This window comes from Macaca mulatta, chromosome 5 (genome assembly GCF_049350105.2).
Source record: "Macaca mulatta isolate MMU2019108-1 chromosome 5, T2T-MMU8v2.0, whole genome shotgun sequence".
NCBI lineage: Eukaryota > Metazoa > Chordata > Mammalia > Primates > Cercopithecidae > Macaca > Macaca mulatta.
Window position 1 is genome coordinate 77,039,027 of NC_133410.1, and position 16,124 is coordinate 77,055,150.

The 16,124-nt window shown below is 41.5% G+C and overlaps 2 protein-coding genes across 2 annotated transcripts in view; one reads left to right on the forward strand and one right to left on the reverse strand.

Annotated features, from left to right (window-relative positions):
* The window catches only part of PAICS (phosphoribosylaminoimidazole carboxylase and phosphoribosylaminoimidazolesuccinocarboxamide synthase), a 50,076-nt gene that overhangs the window by 16,085 nt on the left and 17,867 nt on the right, over nucleotides 1–16,124 (reverse strand). Inside the window, exons 4-7 of the mRNA XM_015138662.3 lie at nucleotides 14,798–14,863; nucleotides 12,253–12,380; nucleotides 7,724–7,790; nucleotides 2,121–2,318 (exon numbers count right to left, since the gene is read on the reverse strand). Of these exons, the coding sequence (XP_014994148.3) occupies nucleotides 2,121–2,318; nucleotides 7,724–7,790; nucleotides 12,253–12,380; nucleotides 14,798–14,863 (459 nt within the window). The remainder of the gene's footprint in view (nucleotides 1–2,120; nucleotides 2,319–7,723; nucleotides 7,791–12,252; nucleotides 12,381–14,797; nucleotides 14,864–16,124) is intronic.
* PPAT (phosphoribosyl pyrophosphate amidotransferase) overlaps nucleotides 8,546–16,124 on the forward strand; it is a 40,691-nt gene continuing 33,112 nt past the window's right edge. The window contains 1 exon segment of the mRNA NM_001260819.1: nucleotides 8,546–8,728. Within this exon segment, the coding sequence (NP_001247748.1) occupies nucleotides 8,601–8,728 (128 nt within the window). The 5' untranslated portion in view covers nucleotides 8,546–8,600.

Consider the following 16,124-nt stretch of genomic DNA (forward strand, 5'->3'; position numbering starts at 1 on the left):
AAAAAGTCAGGCTTTATCTTCCATTACTTAATATAATCCTGTAGCTATGTGAAACTACCAAGGGTACACAGAAAATAATCTTCTGACTGCTAACATTTTAAAGAGTTAAGCACTTTAAAAAATGTTTAAGTGGGCCGGGCGCGGTGGCTCAAGCCTGTAATCCCAGCACTTTGGGAGGCCGAGACGGGCGGATCACGAGGTCAGGAGATCGAAACCATCCTGGCTAACACGGTGAAACCCCGTCTCTATTAAGAAATACAAAAAAACTAGCCGGGCGAGGTGGCGGGCGCCTGTAGTCCCAGCTACTCGGGAGGCTGAGGCCGGAGAATGGCGTGAACCCGGGAGGCGGAGCTTGCAGTGAGCTGAGATCCGGCCACTGCACTCCAGCCTGGGCGACAGAGCGAGACTCCGTCTCAAAAAAAAAAAAAAAAAAAAAAATGTTTAAGTGAATGGAGAGAGTTAAAACTTGGGAAGCAAAAAAAAAAAATCGATGGAACAGGCCGAGTACAGTGGCTCACACCTCTGTAATCCCAGCACTTTGGGAGGCCAAGGCGGGTGGATCACCTAAGGCCAGCAGTTCAAGATCAGCCTGGCCAACATGGCAAAACCCTGTCTCTACTAAAAATACAAAAATTAGCCGGGTATGATGGCGTGCACCTATAACTGTAATCCCAGCTACCTGGGAGGCTGAGGCATGAGAATCGCTTGAACCCAGGAGACGGTGGTTGCAGTAAGCCAAGATTGTGCCACTGCACTCCAGCCTGGGCAACAAGGCAAGATTCTGATTCAAAATAAATAAATAAATAAAATAAATAAATAGATGGAACACTTATCTGTATTGCAAAAGGAACCTAAAATTAATTTGATGCTCTCTTTAGAAATTACCTCAGTCATTGGGAAGCTACCAATCAAGAAACCTTGAAATAAAAATCTTAGATTCTGTGACTTAGAAACTGGAAGATCCTTTAAATTTATAGCAATATACTTACTTTCACAGCATAGAGGGATTTATGATGTAGATGACAATCCAGGTTTGCAATTAAATCTTTTTCACATTAGCCAAAATTGTGAAATAGGATACTTTGGAAGAGACAAAACTACTCCAGAAATGCACTGACAATGTATTTAAATTACATTACCTTGTTATTTTGTGTAAGGCAGTTACATCTAACTTAACTGAAAACAAAAGCATTAAATTCCCTTTTGAATTTAAGAAAGATTAGTGCTACTAGAAACTCTAAGAAATGAAAGGGCAACTGGGAATATTGGAATTAAAAGGAAAGTTATTAAATTATAAAATTAGAACTGGCAAGCATGAGAAAGAAAAAGCTTTTATTTCATAGGTAAGGCTTCAAAGGTTGAATGATCCAAAGCAATGAGGCTATTTACACTGTGCGGAAAGAGTTCAAATCTTTTCCTAGCTGAAATTTCATATACTACAGACCAACCAGCAACTGACTGAATCCCTCCAGAAAACCCCTTTATCCTAATTTCCTTCCCTTTGCTTCAGATACCCACCACACAATGTTCTGATCTTCCTGTGGTCTTTTGAATCTATTTCTCTATTGAAAATAGAGCCTTCAATCAGTTTTTGAACAGGAGGGTGCTCTGGGGTTTTAGTTCAAATCTCTCACTTGAGGAATGGCAGGAGGAGAAGGTTTGGTTGCTGTCTTCAACTACTTTTCAGGGCTTTCAAGTGGAAGAGGAATTTGAAATTCTGTATTATCTCCCAGAGGCAGAACAAAGACCATTTGTATAGAATTACAGGGAGTAAATTTCAGTTCATCTGTTAGAACTGCTTAACATTAAAATGGGTTTCCTTCATAGTCAAATTCCTTAAAGTGAAGATGGCCTTGGAGAGGTAAGCTGCATAGAGAGTGCCTGTGCCAGATATAAGATTACAGCAAACTTGTTAAGATTCCTTTTAATTCAATGACACTAATAATCCCAAACCAAATAAGGTGTTAAGAGTGAAGTTTAAGAGTTCTTGGTTTGATTTAAATTCACTTAGCTTTTGAAACATCTGCAAACAAGTTGTTCATCTTAATGCCAACTTCACTTGAAAGACATCAACATGCTTACCAGAGAAGGTGAGAGAGAGCTTTAAGAGAGCTGCTTACCTGCTTCCTGTAACAGCTGAAAAATACAACTCGTGATTTTATTTGAGATTGCAGCTTTTCCTTCCAGGTGATTCTTTCTAGCTGCATTTCCTGCTGTAATCTGGTCCTTGGACTGCAGGAGGACTTTTCCTGGGCTGTCTAACAATTCGTAGACTTCTTTTGTTTTACCTTCATACAATTTTTTACCAATGTTCAGTACTGTGGAAATAAAATGGAAATAGATCAAAATTCAGAAAGAAATGTCCTGAATGCTGAAGACTAAATCACCTAGAACAATGAATCTGTAAATATACAGTGATTAAGGAATATTAATAAAAATTAAATCATCTGTATAAAACCATATACTCTACAATGTATTTCTTGTATCATCACATTTGATACACACAATTTTGTGAAGAATTTTAATTACATAAATAATTGTAGAAATTAGTAAAGCAGAAATCAAAAGGGTTGAGGGTCATGCAGTTAGGAAATATAAGAGGTAGATAAAATCCTAACTCCTCTGACATCAAATCCTGTGCTCTTTCCGTTATTAACCTGCCTCTCACGGCGGAACTGAACTAGAATTAAAATTAATTAAGACACATTTCAAGTAATGTAACTATACTAGTATTTTCACAGACACACTCACAATATAGTATCTAAACTAGCTTGCAGGAAAAAACATGCGATTTTTGCTGATATTTGCTTTTTTGCAGGCAAAATGGGAACATTCAGCCAGATGGGTTTCTTGATTTCAAGTTAATATTCAAGAGGAGGCATGACATCCCACTGAAGTTAGCACATTTGGAAGCATCCCTCTCTATTTCTTAATCCTGTCCCTGTCCCCATTAATCCTTTCTCTTCACTAACAGTTGTAAGAAATTGTGAGGAAGTGAGCACAAAGGAATCCAATTTTGATGCTGGTCACAAGACCTAAGAAGTACACAAAAGGATGATTTAGAGAAAGAGTAAAGATAATAGATGTTTAGGAACTTAAAATTTCCAAAGAGAGAAATCAGCCCTCATGCTCCCAGAACACTCTCAGTATCAACATTTTCCTAATGTATCCATGTGCCAAGGGATATACCAGTAAATAATAATTCCTGCTCTCAAGAGACCTGAGTCTGAGGGGAGCTGATATTAAGTAAGACATCATAATAACAGAATGTAATAAATACAGACTATGGGACTAGTCTAAACATTAGAAAAGGAAGTCTACAAGAAAGTGACAGGTTGAGATCTGAAGAATGATCAAAATTTAGCCAAAGGAGAGAAAGGGGTAGGTAGTGTTGATGAATAAATACAAGGTGGTCAAAGTGGATTGCAGAACTTCAGTCTGGTTGGAGCTGGAGGTCTGGGTATATGTACATTCCTGTTGGGCAGGGGAAGGGGTGGGGGCTGCAGCTAAGTTGTAGAAAAGAATGGCAGGAGACAAGACTTAAGAGTTGGACAGGGGCCACATCACCAGCTAGTGGAGATAACCATTAAACAAAGTAGGTATAATTTAGTTAACAGTTGCCATTGTAGGGCACCTAATCTAGAGGATGAATCCCTATTCTCCCTAAGGTAATGTCTAGACTCATTAACATGGTTTAAAAGTCCCTTTAAGATACAGTCCTGGCTTACTGCTCCAAATTCTTATTTGTCTATTTCCTCTCTAGAACTCCAACATCTTTTAATTCTTACACAACCTTCCTCCTAGGGCTTCAGACAATCTCTTCTCTCCTAGGCCTGGAAAATTTCCCTTCCATTTTGCTACACATCCTTCTGGTTTGACAAGCCATACTGATTGAGTTTAGACTTCAACCCAAGAAGAGCTATAATGATTTTAAGTGATGAAGCAAAACGGTATTTGGAAAGATCATTATGGCTTCTGTATGGACAATGAAGGGAGGAAGGGGTGAGTGAACAAAAACTAGAGCTTGGGAGACCAGTTAGGATGCTGTTGCAGTAACTCGAACAAGAAACGTCTGGCCAGGTGCAGTGGTTCACATCTGTAATCTCAGCACTTTAGAAAGCCCAGGCAGACAGATTGGTTTAGCTCAGGAGTTCAAGACCAGCCCGGGCAACATGGCAAAACCCCATCTCTACCAAAAAAACAAAAATTAGCCCAGCATGGTGGTATGTGCCTGTAGTCCCAGCTACTTGGGGAGGTCGAGGCTGCAGTGGGCCAAGATTTGTGCTATTTCACTCAAGCCTGGGTGATAGAGTGAGACCCTGTCTCCAAAAAAAAAAAAAAAGGGGGTGGAAAAAGAAATGTCTTGGTCTAAGGAAAGAGTAGTGGGCAAAGATGCAAGATATTTAAGATAGTAGCTTTGAGAATTCAGCATGGAGCATAAGAGAGGGAAGAGTAAAGAACAGTGGGCCGGACACAGTGGCTCATGCCTGTAATCCCAGCACTTCAGGAGGCCAAGGCGGGCGGATCACTTGAGGTCAGGAGTTCAAGACTAGGCTGACCAACATGGTAAAACCCCATCTCTACTAAAAATACAAAAATTAGCTGGATGTGGTGGTGTGCACCTGTAATCCTTGCTACTCGGGAGGCTGAGGCAGGAGAATCCTTGAACCTGAGAGGTGGAGGTTGCAGTGAGCTGAGATGGCGCCACTGCACTCCAGCCTAGGCAACAGAGGGAGACTGTCTCAAGAAAAAAAAAACAAAAAACAAAACAAAAAACACAATGCCCAGATCAGATAAAGAAATTAACATTTATGTGTATTAATATGCAGTAAGCCCGGGCAAAGTTTGTATCTAATGCCCCTCGCCTTAATTTAGTTGAATCTGTATTACTTAGCCATTAAATAGGGAAGGAATTTCAATTAATGGGTAGAAACAACACAAGAAACGACGATACGTGACATACACAAGTGCCAAAATGATTGCTATAAATTTGCAGATGAATTCAGAAAAGATTGATGAGGACAGAAAAATGATTCATGGAATTGAAATTTAAGAGTCTGGGAAAGCACAGAATTTACACAAAGGATAAGAAAATTCTAGGACTCTGCTGTCCAATAAGGCAGCCACTAGAAATGTGGCTATTACAAGTTGAGATGTGATTTGTTAAAATATACACTGCATTTGTTATAAAAAATTGCAAAATATCTAAACAATTTTTCATCTTGCCTCCATGTTGAAATGTATTTTGTGTATATAGAGCTAAATAAAATATATTAAAATGGGCTCACGCCTGTAATCCCAGCACTTTGGGAGGCCAAGAAAGGCGGATCACTTGAGGTCAGGAGTTTGAGACCAGCCTAGCCAACATGGCAAAACCCTGTCTCTACTAAAAAATAAATTTAAAAAAAAAATTGGCCAGGTGTGGTGGAGCGTGCCTGTAATTCCAGCTACTTGGGGGGCCAAGGCAGGAGAATCACTTGAACCTGGGAAGTGGAGGGTGCAGTGAGCTGAGATCTTGCCACTGTACTCCAGCCTGGGCCACACAGGGGGAGACTCCATCTCAAAAAAAAAAAAAAAAAAAAAAAAATATATATATATATATATATATATATATATATAAATACATATATAAAAAAACACATTGCATCAGTTTTTTTATTATTTTAGCTTTTAAAATGTGGCTCATAGAAGACAAATTTACATTATATTTCCATTAGCCAGCAATGTTCTGGGAAAAATAATATAAATAAAATGTATATAATGAAAAACAAACTTTGGTGATTTAACCTGACTGGAACATAGCTAAGGATTCACAGGAGAGAAAAGTCAAAGTTAAGGCTGAAGAGGTAGAAAGGATAGCAGTATTCAGGATTTGAATGAAAAGGAATTTCAGACTGGACAGACTGGATTTAACATCTCTAGAGATGTCATTGTAACACTTTGCCTTTTAGAGATCATAAAAGTGACATTTAAGAAAAATCAACCTGCCAACGGTACACAAATGGAAAGAAGTGGAAGAGCAAAGATTTTAGAGATTTGCCAGTTTAGAGGTACAGGTACCATGATTTCAAGAAAAATTCTGGTCCTTGCCTTGAGTTTAGGGAGTTGATACTCCATATCATCTGAATCTTTTTTGCTGAGTCTACAGTTGTTTTGTTTTGTTTTGTTTTGAGATGGAGTCTCTTTCTGTCGCCAGGCTGGAGTGCAGCGGCGGGATCCTGGCTCACTGCAACCTCTGACTCCCCTGTTCAAGTAAGTGATTCTCCTGCCTCAGCCTCCCGAGTAGCTAGGATTACAGGCATACGCCACCACGTCCAGCTAATTTTTGTATTTTTAGTAGAGCCGAGGCTTCACCATGTTGGCCAGGATGGTCTCGATCTCCTGACCTCGTGATCCGCCCGCCTCGGCCTCCCAAAATGCTGGGATTACAGGCGTGAGCCACAGCGCCTGGCCTGAGTCTACATCTTTTTAAAATCTAAATACAGTTACTTTCTATGTGGAAAAGAATGTACCCAGCAGCCAAGAAAAGCAATTGGCTCACTATACATATAGCAACTGGATGTGTGGAATAAACCAACGTTTTTTTCCAGCATAAATAGCAAGAACAATCTTTCCTGATAGTGTAACTTTTTTGCCTAAAGGTTTTGGAGTTCTTCAAAGCCATCATGGCATCAAAGACTACTTGAACACACACACACACACACACACACACACACACACACACACGGACGCACGCCATCATGGCATCAAAGACGACTTAAAAACACCCCCCTCCCCAGCCATCATGGACTCAGACACCTTCAACACGCGCGCGCACACACACACACACACACCCATGACATCAAAGACTGCTTGAACACGCGCGCGCGCGCGCGCACACACACACACACACACACCCCCAAGCTGCCGTGGCATCAAGGACTACTTCAACACGCGCGCGTGCACACACACACACACACATCCATGGCATCAAAGACTAAACACACACACACACCATTGCATCAAAGACTACTTACACACACACACCCTAGACAGGTTCTTTTTTTTTGAGACGGAGTCTCGCTTTGTCGCCCAGGCTGGAGTGCAGTAGCGCGATCTCGGCTCACTGCAACCTCCGCCTCCGGGTTCTAGCGATTCTCCTACCTCAGCCTCCAGAGTAGCTGGGATTACAGGCGCGCGCCACCACGTCCGGCTACTTTTTTGTATTTTTAGTAAGAGACGGGGTTTCGCCATGTTGGCCAGGCTGGTCTGGTACTCCTGACCTCAGGTGATCCGCCCGCCTCGGACTCCCAAAGTGCTGGGATTCCAGGCGTGAGCCACCGGGTCCGGCCTCTAGACAGGTTTTTCAAAAGTTTCGATTATTCATCTTAGAAAGGTCATTAACCTAACGGACAAAGCAAGACTCAGGTTTTGACGAATCAACACTGATTTGCTTGTATTTTGCAACAGCTATTGATTATAAATAATGCTTCCAGGCGCCTTTCCACCCCTTGGTCATTTCTCGTTCTCCTCTACTTTGCTCCTTCTCCCCATCCCGGAGGCAGTAAAGTTCGGGGAGGCCCGGGAGCGCCTGGGCCACGTGTGCGCCCGCACCGCGGCCTAGAGGCGCGGCTGCAGGGAGGCCGGGCAGAGCTTCGCAGCCCGCCCGTGGCCGCGAGCTCACAGCAAGCTCACGGCCTGGGGGTCAGGAAGACCGCTAAGGACCCAGAACCCTGTTACTCACCCTCAGCTGTCGCCATTATCCTGAGTGGGCTGAGGACTGCGACCGCGCCGGGAAGCAAGGCAGAACTCTAGAAAAGAGGGGTGGTCAGAGAGCTTCGCTGGGCGGGGAAGGAGGCGCGGCCCACAGACACGCCCCCTGGCGGGGCCGCGCGACCCAGAGCCACTCTTTTCAAGCTCCCAGACACCGGCCTAACCCGGAGGGGTATTGGCGGAGACAGAAACGTGGATCTGGGACAAAACATCTTCCCGTTGGCTTCCCGCCGCGCAGGCGCAGCGACGCGACCCCGCCTCCGCGCCGCCCCGCGCTGGCGCAGTGCCGGGACAGGCGAAAAGTGGCGCGCACTGGCAGCCCCTCCCTACTCTGCGGAAGCTCGCATACCCCGGCCCCTTCTCCGCTGCGGGAGCGGCTCAGAGATTGGAGCATACCAAGTCGTGACGGCCTAGGGGGAAGCATGTAGGGAAGGGAATATGAAGGCTAAATGCTCTGAAAGAGAAATGACGTTAAGTCCGTTATTCCCATTACGCTAGTGTTGGGTGCTGGCAAATAACGGAGATTTCCACGTGCAGCAAATACAGCTTTCCAGAGAGCTCTTAGGGGAAGACTAGCTCCACCCTACAGCATCCGTGACCCCTCCCCTCAGCCGCGAGACCGCCCCTCCGCCCTCGCTTGTTGGTGGGCTCGGAGGGGGCGGAGCAGGGCAGAGCTGGCCACGCCACCTAGGGACAGCGCGCGCCGCCGCAGTAGTTGGGGCCAGCCTCGGGAAGGAAGCGCCTGAGGCGAGCGCGAGCTTCTGAGCTCCACGGGCTGAGCTGGCGGCTGGTTGGTGCTTACACCTTGGCCGCAGCGGCAGGTCCCTCCACGTGCTTTCGGCGGCGACATGGAGCTGGAGGAGTTGGGGGTCCGAGAGGAATGTGGCGTGTTCGGGTGCATCGCCTCAGGAGAGTGGCCCACGCAGCTGGATGTGCCGCATGTGATCACTCTGGGACTCGTGGGGCTGCAGCACCGGTAAGCAACAGGGTGGGGGTGGCGGTGGCGGAGGCGTGCATTTCCATCTCTCGGAGCCGCTTCAGTAGGCGTTCTCATGAGCGCCCGAGGGCTGGGAGGACCGACCTCTCCGACCTGAACCGGTACCTGCCTGTGGCATCGACCGGGTTGCCTTGGCGTGCACGAGGGGCACCTCGCTTCCATGAACTTTAGCCTGTCCTGCCCACCCTCCCAGCCACTTATGCCCTTTAGGGGCTTTCTGCTTCTCCGCCCCCCCGTCTGTGCACCCCTCCAGAGGCTGGCCAGCTTGTAAAGCGCCGGTTTGCTTGGTCTAGCTGGGTCAGGGCTCCTCCCCGACTGCATGCGGGTTCTAGTATCCCCGAGCCTGTGGCTGCTCCTGTAAATAGGCTAGTGTGGCGTGGCGGCCAGTCCAGGTCCTTGAACACCTAAAGGTTTTCGCGCGGGGCCTCCAACCACCACAAGCTTTTGTTTGCAAGGGCAGAGCTATTGAGCAGATTATGGATTTGAAAGTAGTTACCGCTCTGGGAATTTGAGGATCCTAGACTTCAGACCCAGGGAAAGATGACTAGTTGATGTTGAGAATAACTACCGGTAGTAGATCTCATATAAATGAAGTGAAAATAAACCAACCATAGGGAATAATGCATCTGGAAAAGATTCGTTGGTAGACGTCTTGTAATGAATGAAAACCTTGGTAATATGACAAAAATTAACTCCCTTCTTCAAAAGGGGGACAGGGGAGTATTGTCTCTATGCCAAGATCCATATACTTGATTTTGAAAAATTGAGAGATCCCTTCGAGTTAAAAAAAAAATTACTTCGGTGATCTTTCCTTACTACCTGACTTAACTGGAAGTTGAAATAAATTATTACACTAGGATAAGAAAAACAAACCTAGGTTTGATATTCTCACTGAAAGTATTACAGTTTCCATAAGGCAATACAGTAGTAACAACTTCTACAGTTAAGGAACTTGGCAATAACACTTAACAGCAAAATGGGTGCACCATGTATAAACGCATTCCAAATAATTAGCTTTCCCTCAACCAAACTTAAACTAGAAGTACTTTTTGCTGTTTTCATTGTCCCAAATACTTGAATTTCAGTTTCACATTTTGTGTATTCCTTGTTTACTAAAGAGCTGAGAATGTGGGAAGCATCAAAAAGAATATTTTTAACTTGCATAACTCCAATCTTGGATAATTGTGGGTTGACCATAATAGATTTCTTGTTTAAAAAAAAATTATTGAGAAAATTAGTTATATAATCCAAGGAGAAAGTAAACTCTTGATTATGTGATAGTTGTGAGCCACATTAGATTGTAACATTCTTAGAAGTTATGGCCAGGCGCGGTGGCTCAAGCCTGTAATCCCAGCACTTTGGGAGGCCGAGGTGAGCAGATCACGAGGTCAAGAGATCAAGACCATCCTGGCCAACATGGTGAAACCCCGTCTCTACTAAAAATACAAAAATTAGCTGGGCATGGTGGCGCACGTCTGTAGTCCCAGCTACTCGGGAGGCTGAGGCAGGAGAATCGCTTGAACCCGGGAGATGGAGGTTCCAGAGAGCCAAGATCACACCACTGCACTCCAGCCTGGGCGACAGAGTGAGACTCCTTCTCAAAAAAAAAAAGAAGTTATTTTGGATACTCTGTCATGGGGGTGGAGGAGAATCTAGAGGTCTTTAGGGTTGCCTGGTGGTCTGTAGAAAATATATATGAACTGTTCTTCACTATATTTACTTTTTTGCCAAAGTTATCCAAGAAATTTTCATTCCCCTTTCTCCTTCCCTTTAAGTGTGTGCCTGAAGAAAAAGAGACTTTTTAAAAAAACTTACATATTAGCACTAGTTGGAGTTTTAGTACCCATTTTAGGAAAATACTTGGTATTCATGGTTATGGGTTTTTGTGGGGGTTTTTTTGTTTTGTTTTGTTTTGTTTTTTTAATGAATACAATTTGATTCCTGGTTACATATATCTGTTTTCTATAGTTGCTTTTCTGTAAAAGAATTATAAGATTAAATAATACCAGATAAGGGCAATAATTATGTGATTATGTGGTTTTGAGGAACAAGTGTATTACTGAAAAACAATTTAAAATTTCTCTTGTGTAGGCATAGAATCATTAAGGTGCACAAAGAGGGCTGGTTCTCACCCATAATCAATTTAAAATTTTGCATGAGCTATAGTGCTCATCCTTTGGGAGGACTGATTCTGACTGGAAGAACAGTGACACTGCCTTATGTCTTCAATTATCTGCTGCTCTAAACTGATAGATAAGGGCCAGAATAAAACTAAGACCTAACTTTTTTTTTTAGTTTAGTTAGTTTTTTGTATCTATATACTGTACCCTGAGAGGTGGTGGTCTGTTGCAGAAAGCTCTGTTTTCACTTTCTCACCCTCATTCACTCACTGGTTTTAAAACAACTGCAAAAAGGTTTGATTGGGTTTTTTTTCCTTTTTGATGAAGGAATTTATTTCTTATACATTATCTTCTTGTTTTTTTGTTTGGTTTTTTTTTTTTGTTTTTTTTTTTTTGAGACAGAGTCTCACTCTGTTACCTAGGCTGGAGTGCAGTGGTATGTTCTGGGCTCACTGCAACCTCCATTTCTCAAGTTCAAGCGATTCTCGTACCTCAGCCTCCCGAGTAGCTGGGATTACAGGTGCCCGCCACCACACTCAGCTAATTTTTCTATTTTTAGCAGAGATGGGGTTTCACCATATTGACCAGGCTGGTCTCGAACTCCTGGCCTCAAGTGATCCACCCGCCTCGGCCTCCCAAAGTGCTGAGATTACAGGTGTGAGCCACCATGCCTGGCCAACCTTATCTTTAAGAAGATGGAATCTAGAAGGTGAGATTTCTGTAACTTTTGCTTTGTATTTGGTTCAGTTTTTTGTCTTGTGCATAATCTAATCGGAAACATTTAGTCCTGGGGTTAACAGAATACCTGGAAGGTATATTACCCATTTCATATAAAAATAAATGGAGTATCAATTAGTTAAGTCAGTCATGCACTGGATATTTAACCCAGATGGGTTCATCCAGATGTACTCCCCCCCTTTTTAGTAGTGCTCGCTATCTTCAGACTTATTCCGTAGCTCTGCTTTCTGTAGGGGAATTTTCAAATGTCCTCTTAGCTGTAAACTGTGCATGCATGTGTATGGGTATGTTCATGCCTGATTCATATAATCACCAAATGCTGGTTTGGTCCTGAAAACATCATTTCAGTAGCTTAGGGAGTTCTGAACAAACCAGACACCCCTTCTTAGAATAAACATTTTCATCTTTAAAACACAGTCACATTTTATGGAGACTAGAATGGCCTGGACATATTTGAAGATTTCATAAAAGGAATTAGTAAACATCTGTAGATTTATCCCATGAATCAGCTAGTTAGCCTTTCCTTGATTAGTTAGGAGATAACCATGCCCTTCCCTTCAGTGAATTATCAATTCTCCAGGTTAGGAATTGAACCTTACAATGACAAACATTTTCATACTACTTCTAAAAATTTATAAGATTTACCTGATGAAGTTGGGTTTCCTGTCTGCAGAAACATTCTGTAGAATCTTTTGGTTCTGTTATTATGCTTTGAGGAAACTGATTTGTAATGATCTCAGGAGCACTTTTCTTAAGAGATTTAGACACTGGTTCTGCAAACAGAGTACAGAACATTACCACTAGAAAGGCACTTGTGAGAATGAGAGATGCACTCAGTCAAACTTCTGTGGATCTAGTTCCCAGTTAATCTTCATTTAGTTTTGTGGAGAACACAGGATTTGCTTGTCAGAGAACTTACTTTGGGCTGCCAAATTAAGGCAGGGAATATCTTAATTTTGATTTTCATATTTGACTGAAAATGACCAAATATGTAACATTTCTATAGTGTTTAACTTTTATACTCCCTTAATCTATAACCTTTATCTAAGTCAAGTAAATTTTGGTTTGAGGAAGTGACTTAAGTGTCCTTGCAAATGGTTCCAGTCTTTGATTTTAATTATTTTATAATTCAGTGATTCTTGATTTAAAATAAGTGTTTTCAATTCTTCCATTTATAACTATTGTTTTTTTAAAACTTAGCTTTTTGCATTAGTCTGAAGCAGAATTTACCTGCCCCCAAAAGTCTCCAAGTACCACTGCTTGGTCATTCTGGTCAATATTGGGAAGAGCTCCTTAACATACAATCTGAAATCTAGCTGCAGGTTTTCCAGTAACACCAGTTTAATCTTGGGCAAGTCTCCTAACTTCTGAGTCTGTTTCCTCATCTGTTGGCTTAGACTTACATACTGTAAGGTCTAATGCTCAAATTCAGTGGGTTCAGAATGATACTCTTGTGCGGTTAACCCTTAGCCGTTTAACCTGAAAGGAGAAACAGCTAAGGGTTAACGGCACAAGCATTTTATCTGACTTGCATTTATATCCAGACTTGGAAAAGTACACTTTTCAGTTCACTTGAGATAAAAGGTTATAAGGGGAAGAGGAATTCTTGCTATTTGCTAATACTTTATTCAAAATGTATTTGTTGAGCAGGAGCTCAACAAATAGGAATAATGTACATCTAAGTACATTACTAAGGCAGTGTGGTAGACACTGGGAATACTTTACCATACAGGGCAGATGTGGTCCCTGCCCTGGCAGAGAGACCTCATTGGTTCAAGAGCTTAGACTTCTCTATGCCTCCATTTCCTCATCTATAAATTGGGTATAATGATAGTATCTACCTTATAGGATTGTGATTGGGACTAAATATGTTAAATATATGTAAAGTGCTTAGAACACTGCTTGGATATATGCATGCCCTATGACCTACGCCCTATGACCCTGCCTTTCTCTTCTGGGTATATACTCAACAGAAATGCATACATATGTCCTTTGAGAGATGTGCAATTTTTCATAAAAGCCCCAATCTGGAAACAACTGAAATGTCCAACAGTGAAATAGATTTGAAAAAGTAATGGGATGTACGTTTATTTATTTATTAAATATCGAGATGGGGGTTTCACTATGTTGCCCAGACTGGTCTTGAACTCCTGGGTTCAAGTGATCCTCTTGCCTTGGCCTCCCAAAGTGCTGGGATTATAGACCTGAGCCACTGCACCTGGCTGGCTTGTATATTTTTATAATGGACTGTTCTACAGCAATAAAAAATAACAGATTACTGTTATGAGTAAAATCATGGGTGAATCTCACAAACAATGTTGAATGAAAGAAAAGTACATATAGTATAAATCCCAAACTAATCTATGGTGATAGAAGTGAGAATAATGATAATGTTTATGGGGGCTGGAGGATGATTAATGACTGGGAGGCTTTTAAGGTGCTAGTTTTATGTCCTGAATGGTGGGTTTGGTGTGTTTACTTTGTAAAATTTTGTTTTACTCTTCAATTTTTTGTGTTAACTAAAAAACAGTTTCATAAATCATAAATCTATAAGACATTAAAGCTGGATTATTTTAGAGATCCAGAGAGATGCAGTGATTTGCTCTGTGTTGAGGAATTAGGGTCAAAGAGAGACTGGAACTCAGGTTTTCTTATTAGTCTTGTGTGCATTTTCTTCTACATGCTATATTGCATTATATTTTCTTTTCTGATATCTGTGGTGGGTCATTTTGGAATTACAGCTCCCATTATTAGGCTGGCTTCTGAGTTTGACTTACTTTCAGACTTATTAAAATGTTGTGTTGATTATTGACTACCTTTGAAGAACTGTGTATTTTTTTCTTTTTACATCTGATAACAATAATTTTAAGAATCACTGTAAAGTACAATTTAAAGGACCATGATAACCAAATAGTTATCTAACTCCGGGCAAGTTTTTGTTTACTTATGGTGTTACTCTCACTCTTTTTTATTTCTTCTTCTTTTAAAATATAAAATCTAGCTCCTGCAGAAACTTTCACTCAATGAGCTATGAAAGAAATTATTTCTCAGCATTCTCTGCTCTAATACAGTTCATAAACAATATGTTTAGTCTAATTTATCAAGGACAGGAATAAATATCTCTGTTATCAGGAAAAAGCAACAAGTTTTTTCACTGTGTGGAAGAATTTGGCATTTCTCTGGCTCTTACCATCGTCATGTGCTTTTCTCTTGAAGCTCAAAGTTCCTTGGCTTTTGTTATGACCTTCAAATAATTCTTAAATAAAAACACAGGAAAAAAATCATTATATGACATCATTTGAAACACATTAGTTTTCAAGTATTCAAGTATACTAAAATAAGAACACTTAAGCAGTTGGACAAATAATGAGTTAAGAATTAGGAATATTTTGGTATAAGGTTTAGAAAAAAGTTGAAACTCTTGGCTTAAATTAGGTACCTATTTCTAATGATTTTAAAGGGTCATTTGAGTATATGATAGTGTTAGGATTTTATTTTTAGAGTTTTTCTCTTGCTGAATGAAAGTGCAAAGAAGAATGTCTAGAATTTTTTTTTTTTTTGGTTAATGTCAATTCGAAGGTTACCATGTTTCCATTTGGCAGTTCTGAGAGTTGGTTTTCTTAGGATGCAGTCAACCTCTTCATAAAATCTCATTTTTCTGGCCGGGCGCAGTGGCTCACGCCTGTAATCCCCCAGCACTTTGGGAGGCCCAGACGGGTGGATCACGAGGTCAGGAGATCAAGACAATCCTGGCTAACATGGTGAAACCCTGTCTCTACTAAAAATACAAAAAAATTAGCTGGGCATGGTGGCGGGCACCTGTAGTCCCAGCTACTTGGGAGGCTGAGGCAGGAGAATGGCATGAACCCGAGGGCGGAGCTTGCAGTGAGCCGAGATTGCGCCACTGAACTCCAGCCTGGGCGACAGAGCAAGACTCCGTCTCAAAAAAAAAAAAAAAATCTCATTTTTCTTGGAGGGTTGCCATTTTTTCTTTGTAAAATACTATATTCATATTTTAACTTTTTATATTTGGTACGACATTGTTTCCAGTCTCTGTCTATCCCAAATTGCATTAATCTTCTGACAATTTTCTCAAATATTTTCTTGTTTCTTGTGACCCCTTCAAGCATTCACTTAATTTTTTCATCAGACCATATTTGTATCAATGCTCTGACCTCACTGTCACACCAGTATTTTCCAGCCTCTGTGTCACTCACTGTTACAATCTGTAAATGACTTTTAGCATCTTCTAAAGGATTACCTACAAATCAACATGATTTATAATTATTCAAACATAGATAAGTCTTGTATTTGATTATCATTCATTTAAAGCAATTGTGATGGCATAAAGCACCAAGAATACAATAATAACTTCAATATGAGTCAAAAGAAATTTTGTGTCCATATTCAAACAGTATATTCTAAAAATTATAAGACAGACTGTTCTCCATTATTAGTGAGGATAATTTAGCTGCTTTTCATCATAGGTGATCTTCATTGGATATTTATGAATATGG